The following is a 16,128-nucleotide window of genomic DNA, read 5'->3' on the forward strand; positions in this document are numbered from 1 at the left end:
GATACTTCGGGATTTTGGCAATGATGCCCTTTACCTACTTCCCCAGATGGATGTGTGGATACTATTTTTATTCTCTGTGTCCAGTATGAAGGAAGTTAGGGGTAGTTTTGCGAGCCGATGCTCATCTGACTCTGAGGAAGTTGCCAAAATCCTGAAGTATCCCTTTAACTAAAGTGATGAAATATTAACATGTGTTTCTTCTATCAGATCCTGAACTCAAGCACTGACCCTGCCAGTGAAGGAGAGATTTAAGACTGATAGCCAGAGCCCCTCTCTTCAGCAACTTCCAGAAGAGGCTGTGATTCAGAAGTTACAGGTTACTGTACTCCATTTAGTTTGACATCCAACACAGGGATACTTGACCCATTTAACACAGTTCTTGGAGATGCATAATGGCTACGGTGCATAAAGGTGTGGCTTGCATGATTATTCACCTCTACTGTTTCTGTCATGACACCTCCACACCTGTACCACAGTCTAATGCAGACCAGCGGCTATTCAATAAGACAAGACTTAGCAGGCCCATTGCACTGTGGTTCAGGTGTGGAGTGGCCAGACACAACAATAGTAATAATAATAATTGATTGAATTTATATTGTGCCTTTCTACTAACTGAGGTACTCAAAGCGCTTTAAATAGTAAGGGGGACACTCACCTCATACACTACCAAAGTGTACCACCCACCTGGGCAATGCACGGCAACCATTTTGGGCCAGAATGCTCACCACACATCAACTATCAGGTGGAGAGATGAGGAGTGGTATTTGCCAATTAGGGATGTGAGGGATAATTAGGTGGCCATGATTTGAAATTGGGGCAAGTTGGGAATTTAGCTTGGACACAGTAGAGCTGTGTAGTAGATCATGCAAGCCACACCTTTATGTACCATGGACATGTGGTGTCCTTAAAAAAAAAATGGTGTTCAAAAGGAGCAGATTCAAAACGACATCATTGGCCAGGCAAGAAACAGGCTTTGGTTTCAGAACAAGAAAGGAGGGATATCAACGAGCTTAGCCAAGAGATGTGCAGGAAAGAAGAAGAGTGCAGGGTTAATCAGGAGCATCATTTACATCAGGACATCCCGGTTAAAGAGTGTGCCAGCAATCAAGTATGGAGTGGAGCATGAGACAGTAGAGAAGTATGTTAGACAGAAACAAGAGGAAGGAGCTGCAATAAGGGTGTACTATGAGTGCGGCTTGTTTGTTGATCTAGCAGCCAGTCCCGCAGAGACCTGTCCCCAGTGCAGGCAGTTCAGGTCAATGGCCGTAAGCAGTCATTTCCTCTGCATGAAGTCGATACCATTGTTTGCATGAAACAAAACCACTACACATCCTACTACTATCAAGTACAGATGCAGATAGCAGTAACCCAGAGAAGGTGGTGTGAGTTTGTAGTGTTCACAAATTCTGTAGAGGATATGCTCGTGGTCAGGGTGATGCTTTATCCCATCTTCTGGGGGAAACGGAACGAGAAACTTTTAAACTTCCACAGTGAGTACAATTGTAGGCAAAATGCCAACCTGAATGCATTCGGCAGTGATGATTAGAATTAGTTTACCGTCCAAGTACTTAGGAAGTTCACTCTAGGTCCAAAATGAAATGAGAACCAGACAAGTATTGTAAATTGTCCATGTGTTTTCCATTTATTATATTATCTATAACAATTCTTATATTTATGAATGGATATAGTGTAACGAATGTGTCAGTCAATATCCAAATGTTACATTTTACTGTTACATCTCCACAAGCAATATCACAGCTTTGTGCCCTAAACAGTACATGTACTGGTTGTGCCCTAAACAGTACATGTACTGGTTGTACCCTAAACAGTACATGTACTGGTTGTACCCTAAACAGTACATGTACTGGTTGTACCATAAACAGTACAGATTAAAAACAGTTCACCCATTAAAGTTGTCTGAGCAGAATAAACGCATGTATTATTTGTGACCTGTCCTATGAAAGCCGGGGAGATCCTGCGGTTGTTAAGGGAGGTTTTGATCTCCTCATCCACCACCAGGTTACTGTCTCTCCAACAACAATGATGAATTAAACTGTTTGCAGCAAAAATATTGTTAAACAAGATTCTGTTTTATGTATGGGAGACCTTAGAGATGTGAAATCATTGTGTTTGGTTATAGCTACCTTGGGTAGTGGTATATCCAGACGTGCCACACACCATAGTACTGATTGATGTGAAATCATGCACACCACACCTTCGGTCTACAAGAGGAGGCCAGAATAGTATTAGCTGAGCACACAGTTGAAAGATGTTATCGATGTGCTTCCAGTAAGTGAGTGGGACTTTCCTTCCAAGTATATGCCACTGCTTAACCCTGCCCATTAACCTCTTGACATGATTGCGTACCCTTGCAATGGCAACCGACTCTACCAACGTTGGTATGCCCACTTTTCCACTGGGGTGCATGAAAATTAGGTGTCACAAGGCAAATGTTCTGCTTTGCCAGCGCCTCCCTCGCAGTCTGCACAGACCCAGGAGGAGCCTGAAAGAGACAGAGGAGATATATTACTCTTGGTTCTCTCAGACTCAATAAAACTAGGTCATTAATATAAAATAGACAGATGCATGTGACCTACACCACAACGTGTTATTATAGAGGTAAGTTATTAGGCCTACGAGGCTTGGGGCTATTCCTAATTCCCTTTTAACGACTATGTCTATTTCACATGCATTCATTCTTACCAATCTCATCCTTGCTCCAAACTGGAATCAAGCCCTGAGACCTGCACATCACATTGTCCAGCCTGCTTTTTGAAGTGTGAGAGAGAGCATGACTTCATGAATGCGTAGAAAAACATTTTTGTGCCCCCCCCCCCCGCTTGACAGCGGAGATACATTTTTTAAAAAGTTTTGAAGTCAATTCTTTGCAGTTCTACTTATTTTGCCTTGGGGCGAAGAGGAATATTTGCTGTTTTACAGATCATTTCCTGCAATTCTACAAATTTGGCCATAGGCTGTCGAGAAATGTTTGCAGTTTTTAATATAATATCTGACTAACTAAGTCAATGGAGGCCACCCGGATAGTAATTCAACCATGATAACAAGTTTAGATAGCTGGCCGCTAAACTAACTTAACAATGTAAAACATGTTAGCTGACATGGGCTAATTGGCTGACTATCAATGACTGATATAACAAGGGAAACTGCTAATGCACTCTCCTTACTTGCAACAGTAAGTTGAGACCGAGACTGATCCGAGGGCCTTCAAAATGGGGGCTGCACATCCCTGCCCTAAACAGTTTTCTTTACGGCACTACTATGACAGCCTCTCTTCGCTCATGAACTACTCTAAAGCCGGGTAAGTCACCATATTGTAACGTATGGACTAGAATAGCCTAGTTATTCATAATGTAAGCCTGTTATTTTCAGAGTACCTAGCTAGTTACCTAACCATTCTCTTGCGGTTCTCGGTCATTACTCAACATTTGTTGAAAATAAAGAAAATATGGTTTTGAACAGTGTCTGTTTTCTTCATTTTTTGTTTGATTGTATCTAGCTAAGCTGCGTGTGGTAAGAGAGCACAATCATAAAGCCAGGCACAATCCACATTCAGGTACTGGGTTGGATAAAGCAAAAACACCCTCTTCATGGTGCGTGTTTTAATAATATTGTTGTCTGCAAAAGGAGCATCTTAAACAAACTGCTTAGGAACAAAATATATGTTAATTAGCTAGTTAACATAACCGCAACATGCATCAAGCTAGCTTAGCAGTTCAACTACCTCAGACCGTCCTTTGTACGGGCCCAACTGCTTTCTTCTGAAGTTCTTGTACAGTCGATGGGTCAAGTTGGTGTTCAGTCAGGGACATTTGTGCATTGGGATAGGTCAGGTTGTGTGTTTCTATTATGTCAGGCCATTCTTTGGACCAGGGAAATATTGTTAGCATATTCTGGTCGTAGGACCTGGCACCCTGCTCAAAATACAGGCTACAGATGTCCACTTAACGTTACTACTTTTTTGTCTGTCATTCCGAATTAAAGTGTTCCAAATGACTTGTTGTTTTGGGTCAGTCGGTAGTCGGTGAAATGTAACGTTGTGTCGAGTCTAACAGGTTTTGTGCCGAAAAGCTCCCCCCTGTCACAATTCTCCCTGAACCCCCCCCCCCCCCCCCATGTTAGGCTGCGTTTCATTTGATTTTTTTGTGCCGGTTTGATCGCGGGGGAGGCACTAGTAATGTCTGCAGTGTATTAGTCTATAAATAAATCTCTTTGCCAAAATGTGTCATCTCTCCCATGTCTTATTCGACTAGTAGTTGTTCTGAAATGTTTATTGCTTGCCTACATTTGACTCCCTCCTCTATGTTTCATATAACACACGTACATGAATTATTAATTTCCGTTGCCTGTCCTGACGTGAAGTTTGTTCTATAGAAAGTATTTGACTCTGATGTGTGCCACAGAAAGTATTTGACTCTAGCCACAAAATTAAGAAAATTAGAAGGGGGGGGAGTTGGCTTGGCCATTTTTTTGCCATCTTCCCCCAATCTATCTTTGGACTGCAAGGCCTGGCACACTTCAGAATAATTTTGGTAGCTCATGTTGACCGGTAGTGTGTGCCACAGAATGCAAAATTAGAGTATAAAGAAACATGAACATGTATTTTAATAACATTTTGTAATGCTTAAGAAAATAATGATAATACACAAATATTATCACACAATGACACAAAAACATCACAGAGTTAAGTTTGTTAACGAACATTAAGTAAGAAATACAAATTTCGATCTTTGCGTAATAAGATATAAAATTACAATAAATCAAATATAAAAAGACAAATAACATAAACAAATATTGGAAAGCTGCAACAGCTCGACTGAACATTTAGTCCACTTTTTATGGAAAGTTTTCCAGGTGATACCGTCGCCTGGAACTCGAGCCTAACCTAGTCCTGACAGGCAGCGCAGACATAATCCTCCAATAATGGGATGGTTTTCATACAGGACTGGTGGAACCATCGTGGGCGGCGGTCACAACCAATCTGAAATTTATGATGAAAAATGTTAATATATTTAAAACATTAAATACATTTTCTTGAATTACAATTATTTCATTATCAGACAAAGCGGATGATACTACCGCTAGAAAAATGACTGTTTATACAAATTCGTACTCCTAAAAATGTGCCTTTTTTAGAAGTGAACAAGCAATTACCCAGTTAGTGTCTTCTTCATTATTGTCCACCTCTCCACAGAAGTGGCACAGTTGGCTCAGGCCATCATATAAATGTTTTTTTTTATCTTCTTTTTTTAATCTATATTAAATAATAAATTGAATATACGAGTGTTTTGGAGGAGAGTGACTGCTATTTCTTCTCATATGATGTTAACATCTTTGTCCGTATTTGAAAAGACAATTGACTCCTCCAGAACACGTTTAGCAAATTGGGTAAAAAAAATGGATGTGCATTTCAGTTTTCCCCAACAAAATTATGTTACTCTTAAGATTCTAATTTGCAAGTATACAACGACACAGCTAAAATATAATTTGACAGTTCTGTTTTCCCTTTTAGTCAGTAAGTTAATTGTACATTACTTATACTCTCATACTTACTTTCAAGGCAAAGACCCCACAAGAAGTAACATCTTGTTGGCATGGGTGAGGAATTACCACACCCACCTGGAGTGTGGGTGTGGCATGGGTGAGGAAGGGTATCACGCTCCCATCTGGAGATATTACACCCCTTCTCTCTCAGGAATGATCTGAGCATATATGTTAATAAAAGTACAGCATTTTGAAACACTTTATTGATTACAATATAGAGATTAATAACAGAGGGGAATCCGAGAATGCAGGGATTCCAGCAGGGTGTGAGTTGAAGTCAAATTTGGAGCTGACAAGGGCTGGAATGTAAATGATGTGATCATTTTGGATTATGTAACATCTGAGAATGGGCAGGCATTCCCTCGGATGAAGAGCATCTCAGTCTTGCTGATTTATGTGCTGTCATCCATGTGGAAATGTCACCTGCATATCTGATGTAGGAAAAGAGATGAGAGATAAGTTGAGTGTCCTGTGAATATGTATATGTACTGTACATGTGTGAGTATGTGTAGCTATATCTTGGTATATATTTATTTTAATTTCTATTATTAGTATTATCATTATTGTGTTTTGTGGTTGAGGGGTGGGGGGAGGTTGATGGGGATGGTGGAGGTGCTGGGGGTGTCCTATTGAGGGCGAAGGGACCTATTGGGGAGGGGATTCTTCATGGAAAAACATTCAAAGTTTTGTTTATTATATTATTATACATTGATGTTTTTCTTATTTTTTCCTATTATAACAGTTTACAGTGATTATGGATATGCACTCATGTTGACTTATATACACTGCTCAAAAAAATAAAGGGAACACTTAAACAACACAATGTAACTCCAAGTCAATCACACTTCTGTGAAATCAAACTGTCCACTTAGGAAGCAACACTGATTGACAATAAATTTCACATGCTGTTGTGCAAATGGAATAGACAAAAGGTGGAAATTATAGGCAATTAGCAAGACACCCCCAAAAAAGGAGTGATTCTGCAGGTGGTGACCACAGACCACTTCTCAGTTCCTATGCTTCCTGGCTGATGTTTTGGTCACTTTTGAATGCTGGCGGTGCTCTCACTCTAGTGGTAGCATGAGACGGAGTCTACAACCCACACAAGTGGCTCAGGTAGTGCAGTTCATCCAGGATGGCACATCAATGCGAGCTGTGGCAAAAAGGTTTGCTGTGTCTGTCAGCGTAGTGTCCAGAGCATGGAGGCGCTACCAGGAGACAGGCCAGTACATCAGGAGACGTGGAGGAGGCCGTAGGAGGGCAACAACCCAGCAGCAGGACCGCTACCTCCGCCTTTGTGCAAGGAGGTGCACTGCCAGCGCCCTGCAAAATGACCTCCAGCAGGCCACTATTGCTATTGCACCCTACCTACATTCTTAAAAACTAAAAAAAGAAAAAGTGTAAAAAGATGTAGGTAAAGCCACAAGAGGGAAAAGCACGATGGGATGGGGGATTGAGGGATGGGTAGAGAGAACAGTATAGGGCTCTGAAAACTATTATTGCTGGAATAACCACTTCCTTCTAGTCTAATACTTCCTGTGGCACACATCAGAGGGCATGATAGGTCACCAAAAACGATTCTGAAGTGTGCCAGGCATCGGCAGGCAAGAAAATCCCCCCCTTTATAATTTCCTTAATTTTGTGGCTAGATTCAAATACTTTCTGTGGCACACATCAGAGTCAAATACTTTCTATAGAACAAACTTCACGTCAGGATAGGCAACAGAAATTAGTAATTAATGTATGTGTGTTATATTAAACATAGAGGGATTAAAATGTAGGCGAGCAATAAACTTTTCAGAACAACTACTAGTCGAATAAGACATGGGAGAGATGACGGATTTTGGCAAAGAGATTTATTTATAGACTCATACCCTTGAAACAAATAGCCGCACTGAAAACTGCAGGCATTACTAGTGCCTCCACACAATCAAACAGACATAAAAAATCGAATGAAATTCAGCCGAACTTGATCAGAAATCTCAACTAGCAAGCAAGTCGCAGCAATGAAGAATTGAGTGCGTGCGCGTTCAAGTGAAAGGGGGGGGGGGGGGGGATTCTGGCAGGTGGGAGCTTTTTGGCACAACACCTGCAGTACGGTACACGGCAGTTTACTTTGGACATACTGTTGTGTCAGCTCCGGACCCCGCGTTTCACCTGTGTTTACCTCAGATGCAGACGTTTCGAATTTACATCCCTATTGATCCCAGAGTGCAACGCGGTGTTTATGTTGTAAAAATGAAGTAGGGCCATTGACTTTGTGTAAACCAGCAAATCAAGGAGCTCACATGAATCATATATGCGTTTGAATGCACATTATTCAAATGTTTGCCTACCTCAGTACAGGGTAGCTTAAAACAGCATGAGCTTCTAAGGGGCCTTTATTTTAAAGTTGTTATCAGCTTATCTCATCTAGTTTGAAAACATTAATTTATAGCAGGTGGAAGTTACAACTACACTAACTTCGAAACACAAATGAGTAGGAAACGATTTGGGCCCATATATGATGTACTTACAAGGATATTTCCAGTGTTATTACTATGGTGTGAGTACATATAAAGGCATGTTTTTCTTGTCCGAAAGTACTTATTAAACTGTGAGAGTGTCCTTTTCCCCAGGCACCAGGAGGAATGATCAACAGCCACAGCTTCAGTTCCAGAGCCTATTTCTTTGACAACCCCCGGAGGTACGACAGCGATGACGACCTGTCCAGGAGCATCAACTCCAGAGCAGATCGACCGAGGTGGGTAACATTCAATTCAGTCACCTATATAACATCTTATACTGAACAAAATTATAATGTTTAAAGATTTTGTTGAGTTACAGTTCATATAAGGACATCAGTGAATTTAAATATATAAAGTAGACCCTAATCTATGGATTTCACATTACTGGGCAGGGGCGCAGCCATGGGCAGGCCTGTCCCACCCACTGGGGAACCAGGCCTAGCCAATCAGAATTTGTTTCTCCCCACAAAAGGGCTTTATGACAGACAGAAATTACGCCTCAGTTTCATCAGCTGTCCGGGTGGCTGGTCTCAGACGATCCTGCAGGTGAAGAAGCCGGATGTGGAGGTCCTGGGCTTGTGTGGTCTGCGGTTGTGAGGCCAGTTTGACGTACTGCCAAGTTCTCTAAAATGACGTTGTAGACGACTTATAGTACAGAAATGAACATTAAATCTCTGGTGGACATTCATGCAGTCAGCATGCCAATTGCATGAGCCCTCAACTTGTGACATTGTGTTGTGTGACAAAACTGCACATTTTAGAGTGGCCTTTTATTATCCCCAGCACAAGGTGCATCTCTGTAATGAACATGCTGTTTAATCAGCTTCTTGATATGCCACACCTGTCAGGTGGATGGATTATCTTGACAAAGGATTTAATGCTCATTAACAGGGATGTAAACACATTTGTGCACAAAAGGTGAGAGAAGTAAGATTTTTGTGCGTATGGTAAATTTCAGGACATATTTATTCCAGCTCATGAAACATGGCACCAACACGTTACAAATAAAATTGTATTGGTCACAAACACATATTTAGCAGATGTTATTGCGGGTGTAGCTAAATGCTTGTGTTCGTAGCGCCGACAGTGCAGTAGTATTACATTTAACATTTACATTTAAGTCATTTAGCAGACGCTCTTATCCAGAGCGACTTACAAATTGGTGCATTCACCTTATGATATCCAGTGGAACAACCACTTTACAATAGTGCATCTAACTCTTTTAAGGGGGGGGGGGGGGTTAGAAGGATTACTTTATCCTATCCTAGGTATTCCTTAAAGAGGTGGGGTTTCAGGTGTCTCCGGAAGGTGGTGATTGACTCCGCTGACCTGGCGTCGTGAGGGAGTTTGTTCCACCATTGGGGTGCCAGAGCAGCGAACAGTTTTGACTGGGCTGAGCGGGAACTGTACTTCCTCAGAGGTAGGGAGGCGAGCAGGCCAGAGGTGGATGAACGCAGTGCCCTTGTTTGGGTGTAGGGCCTGATCAGAGCCTGAAGGTACGGAGGTGCCGTTCCCCTCACAGCTCCGTAGGCAAGCACCATGGTCTTGTAGCGGATGCGAGCTTCAACTGGAAGCCAGTGGAGAGAGCGGAGGAGCGGGGTGACGTGAGAGAACTTGGGAAAGTTGAACACCAGACGGGCTGCGGCGTTCTGGATGAGTTGTAGGGGTTTAATATCTTGTGTTTAGTATCACATAATACACACAAATCTAAAAGTAAAATAATAAAATTCAGAAATATATAAATATTAGGACGAGCAATGTCGGAGTGGCAATTGACTATAATACAGTATATACATATGAAATTAGTAAAACAGTATGTAAACATTATTAAATTGACCACTGTTCCATGTCTATGTACATAGGACAGTAGCCTCTAAGGTGCAGTGTTGAGTAACCGGGTGGAAGCCGGCTAGTGATGGCTATTTAACAGTCTGATGGCATTGAGATAGAAGCAGTTTTTCAGTCTCTCTGTCCCAGCTTTGATGCACCTGTACTGACCTCGCCCTTCTGGATGATAGCGGGGTATCCAGGCCATGTCTCGGGTGGTTGATGTCCTTGATGATCTTTTTGGCCTTCCTGTGTCATCGGGTGCTGTAGGTGTCCTGGAGGGCAGGTAGTGTGTCCAATTGTGCATCTGTAAAAGTTTTTGAGGGCTTTAGGGGCCAAGACAAATTTATTCGGCCCCCTGAGGTTGAAGAGGCGCTGTTGCGCTTTCTTCACCACACTGTTCATGTGGGTGGACCATTTCAGATTGTCAGTGATGTGTACGCCGAGGAACTTTAAGCTTTTCACCTTCTCCACTGCGGCCCGTCGATGTGGATGGTGGGGGACGTGCTCCGTCTGCTGTCTCCTGAAGTCCACGATCAGCTCCTTCGTTTTGTTGACATTGAGGGAGAGGTTATTTTCCTGCCACAACTCCGCCAGGGTCCTCACCTCCTCCTTGTAGGCAGTCTCGTCATTGTTGGTAATCAGGCCTACTACTGTTGTGTTGTCTGCAAACTTGATTTTGCGTTCATATTTTTGTTAAGTATATATCCCCTGTACACAGTTATTTATATTGCATCCTATATTGTCTGCATACAGTCACCTAAAACCATTCTATATCGCCTGTACAGTAACCTGTAACATCCAATATCCCACATACACAAACATAACATCCTACATTCCAGCCACAGTCAGCTATAACAACCTACAGTATATCCCCCGTACAGACACCGGTTACATCCTACATCTCCCATACAGATGTGATACAATGCTGAGTTAACCTTGTCTTTTCCATCCCACAGTAGTGTCTTGTCCACGCCCCAGTTGGGCCCCAGCTGGTACGGCTCCACCCAGAGGAACGGCAGCCTGACGGGGTTCCCCCAGCTCCCCAACGGCCCCCAAACCTCCACTGCCCCACTCCTCTTAGCCTATGGAAACATCCAGCCCGACCAGCACCATAACTACTATGCCACCCCCCATAACTACTATTTCACACCCCAAAATCACTACTGCACTCCTCAGATCTAACAACCCCCACCAGCCCCAGTAGATACCCCTGAAAACAATATTTAACTCAGGAAAGGGCCGGTCCTGACCTTCAGCTACATGGCTACGGCCCTGGGAAAGCTTTTTATTTTCTTGATTTCTTACCTTCCATGAATATCAGCTGACAAACACAATCAGTGGGCGAATGCAATCATATTTGAAGTACATTCTATTTTATTTTCCCACCCATCTGTGTTTGGGGCTCACCTTTGACCTTTGGTGCTGTGGAGTTCATACAGGATTTTACCCTGGTGACCCTGTGACTGACACTGCGTGACTTCCTCATTCCAGCTATCGACCTGTCCCCTCCCCCACCAACGCTACTTACCTGCCAGCTTGTTGTAGCCATGGCGACGGAGTTGAGTTTTCCGGGGTCAGACGGGACCAGATGAGGGGAGGTCATTTGAGGTCAGCGGTGGTTAGGGAGCAGTCAGCTCAGTGATATTCCATTTATTAAAAAAGCTTTCCAATGTTTCTAGTTCAATAGTCCTGGAACATTCTACTATTCCTGAAAACTGGGGAGAGTCTGTAGAGGAAAATAAGGAAGTGTCTGTATGGGAAAGGATTGTGCATCTCAGCTTTTCCACACACACATACTGTATGTTTGTCGGACATCAGACTAGTAAGTCCTCTATCACTGTCAGGGACCAGACAAGTGCATGGACCAGCACTTATGTCGCCCCCCCCCCCCCCCCCCCCCCATCCCTTGCCTATTTTGGTTCGGTCCAGTGGGAAGTTCTCCCCGCCACACCTTTGCACATAGACTCCCCTCCATGAGTCGGGAGGTGACATTTGCACTTAAAGAAATCCCCTAATTTCACATTCTGAGGACAAGATCCTGGCTTGAATGTAGACTCGGCTTCCTAATAAAATCTGACTATCAGACTGTTCCTGTGTGTTCCCTAGACCCTGTCTCACTTCCCTGTAGAACACTAGTTGATACCTGTGCAATGAGCCATCCATGACGATTCCCTTCCAAACCAACACCAATCGAGGCTATAATCATGTGCAATGCCCTCGGTATTCAAACCTAACATGCACTGGGACACCATGGGAAGTGTTAACACTGTGCATTTGAATCTTTCACTGCTGTCAAAGACAGTATGAAAGAGGAAGGCTACTTTTCCCAAAGCGCGCACAGATTGAGAGCTGGGCCTAAAAACGAGTCTCGAGCCTCCAGCTTGCCTAGCGGGACAATCCCAGGATGGTACACCTGCTCCTGTGGGCCGCCGTTTTGGCGAGGGGCCCCTGATGGAGCATAGACTTTGGGGGAACAATATGTTTCTGAATGAATGTTCTGCTCTGGACCCAGTAAAATGAATGTACGGACCAAGTGTGGATCGGCGGAGTGATGTTTTATAGTACAGTACTCCTTGCGAAGTCCTAGCCAGGGTCCAGATCTGTTTGTGCTGTCTTGCCAACTCTTAGGGTCATTGTCACCAGACAGCACAAACAGGCTTAAATATACCCTCTCTATCCTGACCTATAATAGTATACAGTAGCTGTATCCATGTGCTAGTTTACGGCATCAAGCTCACCATCATTAGTCCCATCATTAGTCTGTTTGTGCTGTCTTGCCAAATCCTCTGGTCATATTCAAGCCATTGGCCATAAGTGAGACAGCACAGACAGATCTTTGACCAGGCTACACTATCGTACACCTGAAAATGTGCCATTAAATGTTACTGTTCATTTTTTTCCTTGTGGAAAACATCTAGCACAAAATGCTGTATATAACGAAAGTGATTAAGCTTTATGCCCTACTTATTTCCATTTTAACTGCATTCCATGTTTGTTTTTGTTATACTCCATGGCTACTAGTACTGCCCAGGTGTACAGGGCAAGTTTGTGTGTTCGTCTCTGTGTGAGTATGTGTTTGCTAAACTTGCTTATATGCACATCAAGGGTATAGGTAGGAGGTAAGACATCTCTTGGTTGTTTTTCACTGTTGAATAGAGTTTTGTGTTGTTTGCAAGAACCTGTTCAGAGAGGGAAAGAGGAATTGCAGTCTAAAAATGTGATTTTTATATTTGTTTTGCCTTTTATTTTCTTGATTTCTTACCTGCCATGAATATCAGCTGACAAACACAATCAGTGGGCGAATGCAATCATATCAGTACATTCTATTTTATTTTCCCACCCATCTGTGTTTGGGGCTGATGTCACCTTTGACCTTTGGTGCTGTGGAGTTCATACAGGAAGTGTTCAGTGGGACTGGAAGTGAGAATGTGTAACCTCAGGTTGAACTTCTCTCACCCTCCGAGGGCCACAAGCCAATTCCAGTAGGCTCTTTTTTTAATTAAAACAAATAATAATAATTTTAGAGGTGGATTCCTTAGGGTCATGGTATAAATAATCTTTCCCTTAACCTGCTTTGGAGTCTTAAACTAAGTTATTTTATTGTTGCTGTTAGCTTATGTGTAGCATACGTGTGTGATTGTTGCAGCAAATCTGTTAGTAAGCAGAGGATAGCAGGCAGCTATAATCAATGGGAAAATACTGACAGAGGTTCTCTGAAAACGTTTATATTTTAACCCTCATATCCAAGAGCATAAAGCATTCTATCCAGCATGACCGCAAATGATCCTTTAACAGCAACAATTGGGGAGATGCTGCATTCAAATGTAGGAGTTGAAAGTATTGTATTTTTATTGATCTTATTTTGTTTGTGAAATCTATTGCCGTCTCAGTTCTTGTCTCGCAAATAGCCTTTTATAATAATTATAATTTGTCTCTTATTCTTTGTTGGTGACCAATGAATATAACTCGTTTACCCATCTTTCATAGATCACTAAAGCTGTATATGCAAGCACTACCATGTTAAAATAAAGTTTTACTGCACTGTTTAAAAATAAAATAACTTTGTGTGTGCGTGTATGTTCAGGTCAACCTTGATTAATCCACCCCCAATCGAACAGTTAGAGGATTTGATAGAGGTGAAGGTCAACCTTGGTTAATCCACCCCCAATCGAACAGTTAGAGGATTTGATAGAGGTGAAGGTCAACCTTGGTTAATCCACCCCCAATCGAACAGTTAAAGGATTTGATAGAGGTGAAGGGGTCATAGTACTTGATCCTTGCCCTCTCGGTTATTGGTCAATATATTGAGGATGTGAGTGAAATGGCATTCAGTGTAATGAGAGCTGTCTTCACATATATCTAAGATATGTTTTTGACATCTAAAAAGCCCTGCAGCAGCAAATATCATGATTCTCTCCACAAATACTTTCTACCAGCACGTTTTAGTTGGCCAAACTGCTTTGAGACTGGAAAGACTTGGCAATTTCTTCAATAAATGACTTTGCCTATTGGTCTTGGGTCAAATATGGCTGTGGTATCTGTCAGAGGTCACCCGTTTCTGACCTCATTTGAAAACAGTATAAAACAGGTGTCCCCTACAGAATGAGAGGCTGCATTCAAGAGCACAATACGTAGAAAAAGAGCAAAGCAGGGTTGTGTTAATTAGGACATGTAATGGATGTTTTAAATTGTTTTGCAACGGAAAAACGAAAATGAGCATTTCTTATTGGATGTCCAGGTAGTTTCATCCCGTTTCGGTGGGCATTCTTCTGTGACTAATGAAGACGACCCAGTTCTCAAGGCTCAAGAAGCCTCTGGTTGTCACTGCGACTGATAAATCAACCATAAATATAAAATCGGCCACTTTCTCTGATGGTCCCAACCATAACCGGTGTGGTGTTAACGGTTTGCATTCCTAAGTACTGACCAACGTTAACATAGTTAACATAGTTCTCTCCTCTGTGGACGACTGGACGTCTAAATCGGGTCTTGTGTCTTGGCTGAACTCTCCTCGACTGATTGAATACGGGCTCGAGCTCCCGTGTGTTTTGACAGAGAAGACGGCCTTTCAATCCACCGTTGTATTCCCATTCCTCTCTGATCCAGAAACACTTGGGATCAAGTTGACTTCACAGAGTTACTTCTTATTCAGCTGGTGTTGATTCGCAGTTTATCCATAATCAACAACCTTCTGCCTTTACCAATATTCACAAGGATTCCTAAGCGTGTCAGTGTGAGGGGTTATCGAAGCCAGCATTTGCGTCACTTGGAACAGAGGAAACCCACAGCAGATTAGCAGTGGAATGCATTATAAAAAAAAAAAAGTGTTTGTGTACTGGTGAAAAACAAATGTTTGTACTGGTGAATGCGCTAGTAAAGTACAGTGAGCTCCAAAGTATTGGGACAGTGACACATTTTCCGTTTTGGCTTTGTACTCCAGCACCTTGGACTTGACATTATACAATGCCTATGGGAGGTTAAAGTGCATTGGGACAAATTCACATGTTTTAAAGTAGTAAAAAGTGAAGTATTTGGTCACATATTCCATTGACCACATCAAGCTTTTGACTCTATATATGTGTTGGATGCATTTGCTGTTTGTATCGGTTTGTGTTGTTTCAGATTATTTTGTGCCCAATATAAATTAATGGTAACTAATGTACAGTATGGTGTCACTTTTGTGTGTCTAACTTTCTCACCTATCATTATTCACGATTCATTCAGTATTATCCGTAATCATGGTAGCATCCACACTAATGTAGAACTTTTTAGAAACCTTCTCTTATTTTCAATACAAGTGACTCCAAAATGACACAATATATTATTAACCATTCATTTCTATTTATTGGGCACAAAATAATCAAAACACAAAACTGCAAATGCATCCAACAGGTTTGTAGTGTCACAAGCTTAATGTAATCATTGCGTGCTAGGAATATGGGACCAAATACTTAACCTTTTACTACTTTAATACACAATTTCTCTCAATACTTGTGTCCCCTAACATGGGGGGGGACTATGTACAAAAAGTACTGTAATTTCAAAACTGTTCACTCGATATGGATTAAAATACCCTCAAATGAAAGCTGAAAGTCTGCACTTTATCCTCAGTTATTGTATCACTTCAAATCCAAAGTGCTGGAGTACAGTCAAAACGACAACAAATGTGTCACTGTCCCAATAATTTTGGAACACACACACACACAAAAGTTTGGGGTCACTTAGAAAT

At 42.2% G+C, this 16,128-nt stretch overlaps 1 protein-coding gene across 5 annotated transcripts in view; it reads left to right on the forward strand.

Moving 5' to 3' along the window:
• LOC139530483 (G protein-coupled receptor 137Ba-like) overlaps positions 1-13,956 on the forward strand; it is a 75,825-nt gene extending 61,869 nt beyond the window's left edge. For 2 of the 5 annotated variants that reach the window (XM_071326954.1, XM_071326955.1), the window contains exons 6-7: positions 8,181-8,305; positions 10,856-13,956. In XM_071326954.1, the coding sequence (XP_071183055.1) occupies positions 8,181-8,305; positions 10,856-11,081 (351 nt within the window). In that variant the 3' untranslated portion in view covers positions 11,082-13,956. Of the gene's footprint in view, positions 1-207; positions 3,478-8,180; positions 8,306-10,855 lie in introns of those variants that run through there. The other 3 variants (XM_071326956.1, XM_071326958.1, XR_011666042.1) reach the window with 2 other exon arrangements.
• The last annotated feature ends 2,172 nt before the right edge of the window (positions 13,957-16,128 follow it).

Source organism: Salvelinus alpinus, chromosome 9 (genome assembly GCF_045679555.1).
Source record: "Salvelinus alpinus chromosome 9, SLU_Salpinus.1, whole genome shotgun sequence".
Classification (NCBI taxonomy): Eukaryota; Metazoa; Chordata; class Actinopteri; order Salmoniformes; family Salmonidae; genus Salvelinus; species Salvelinus alpinus.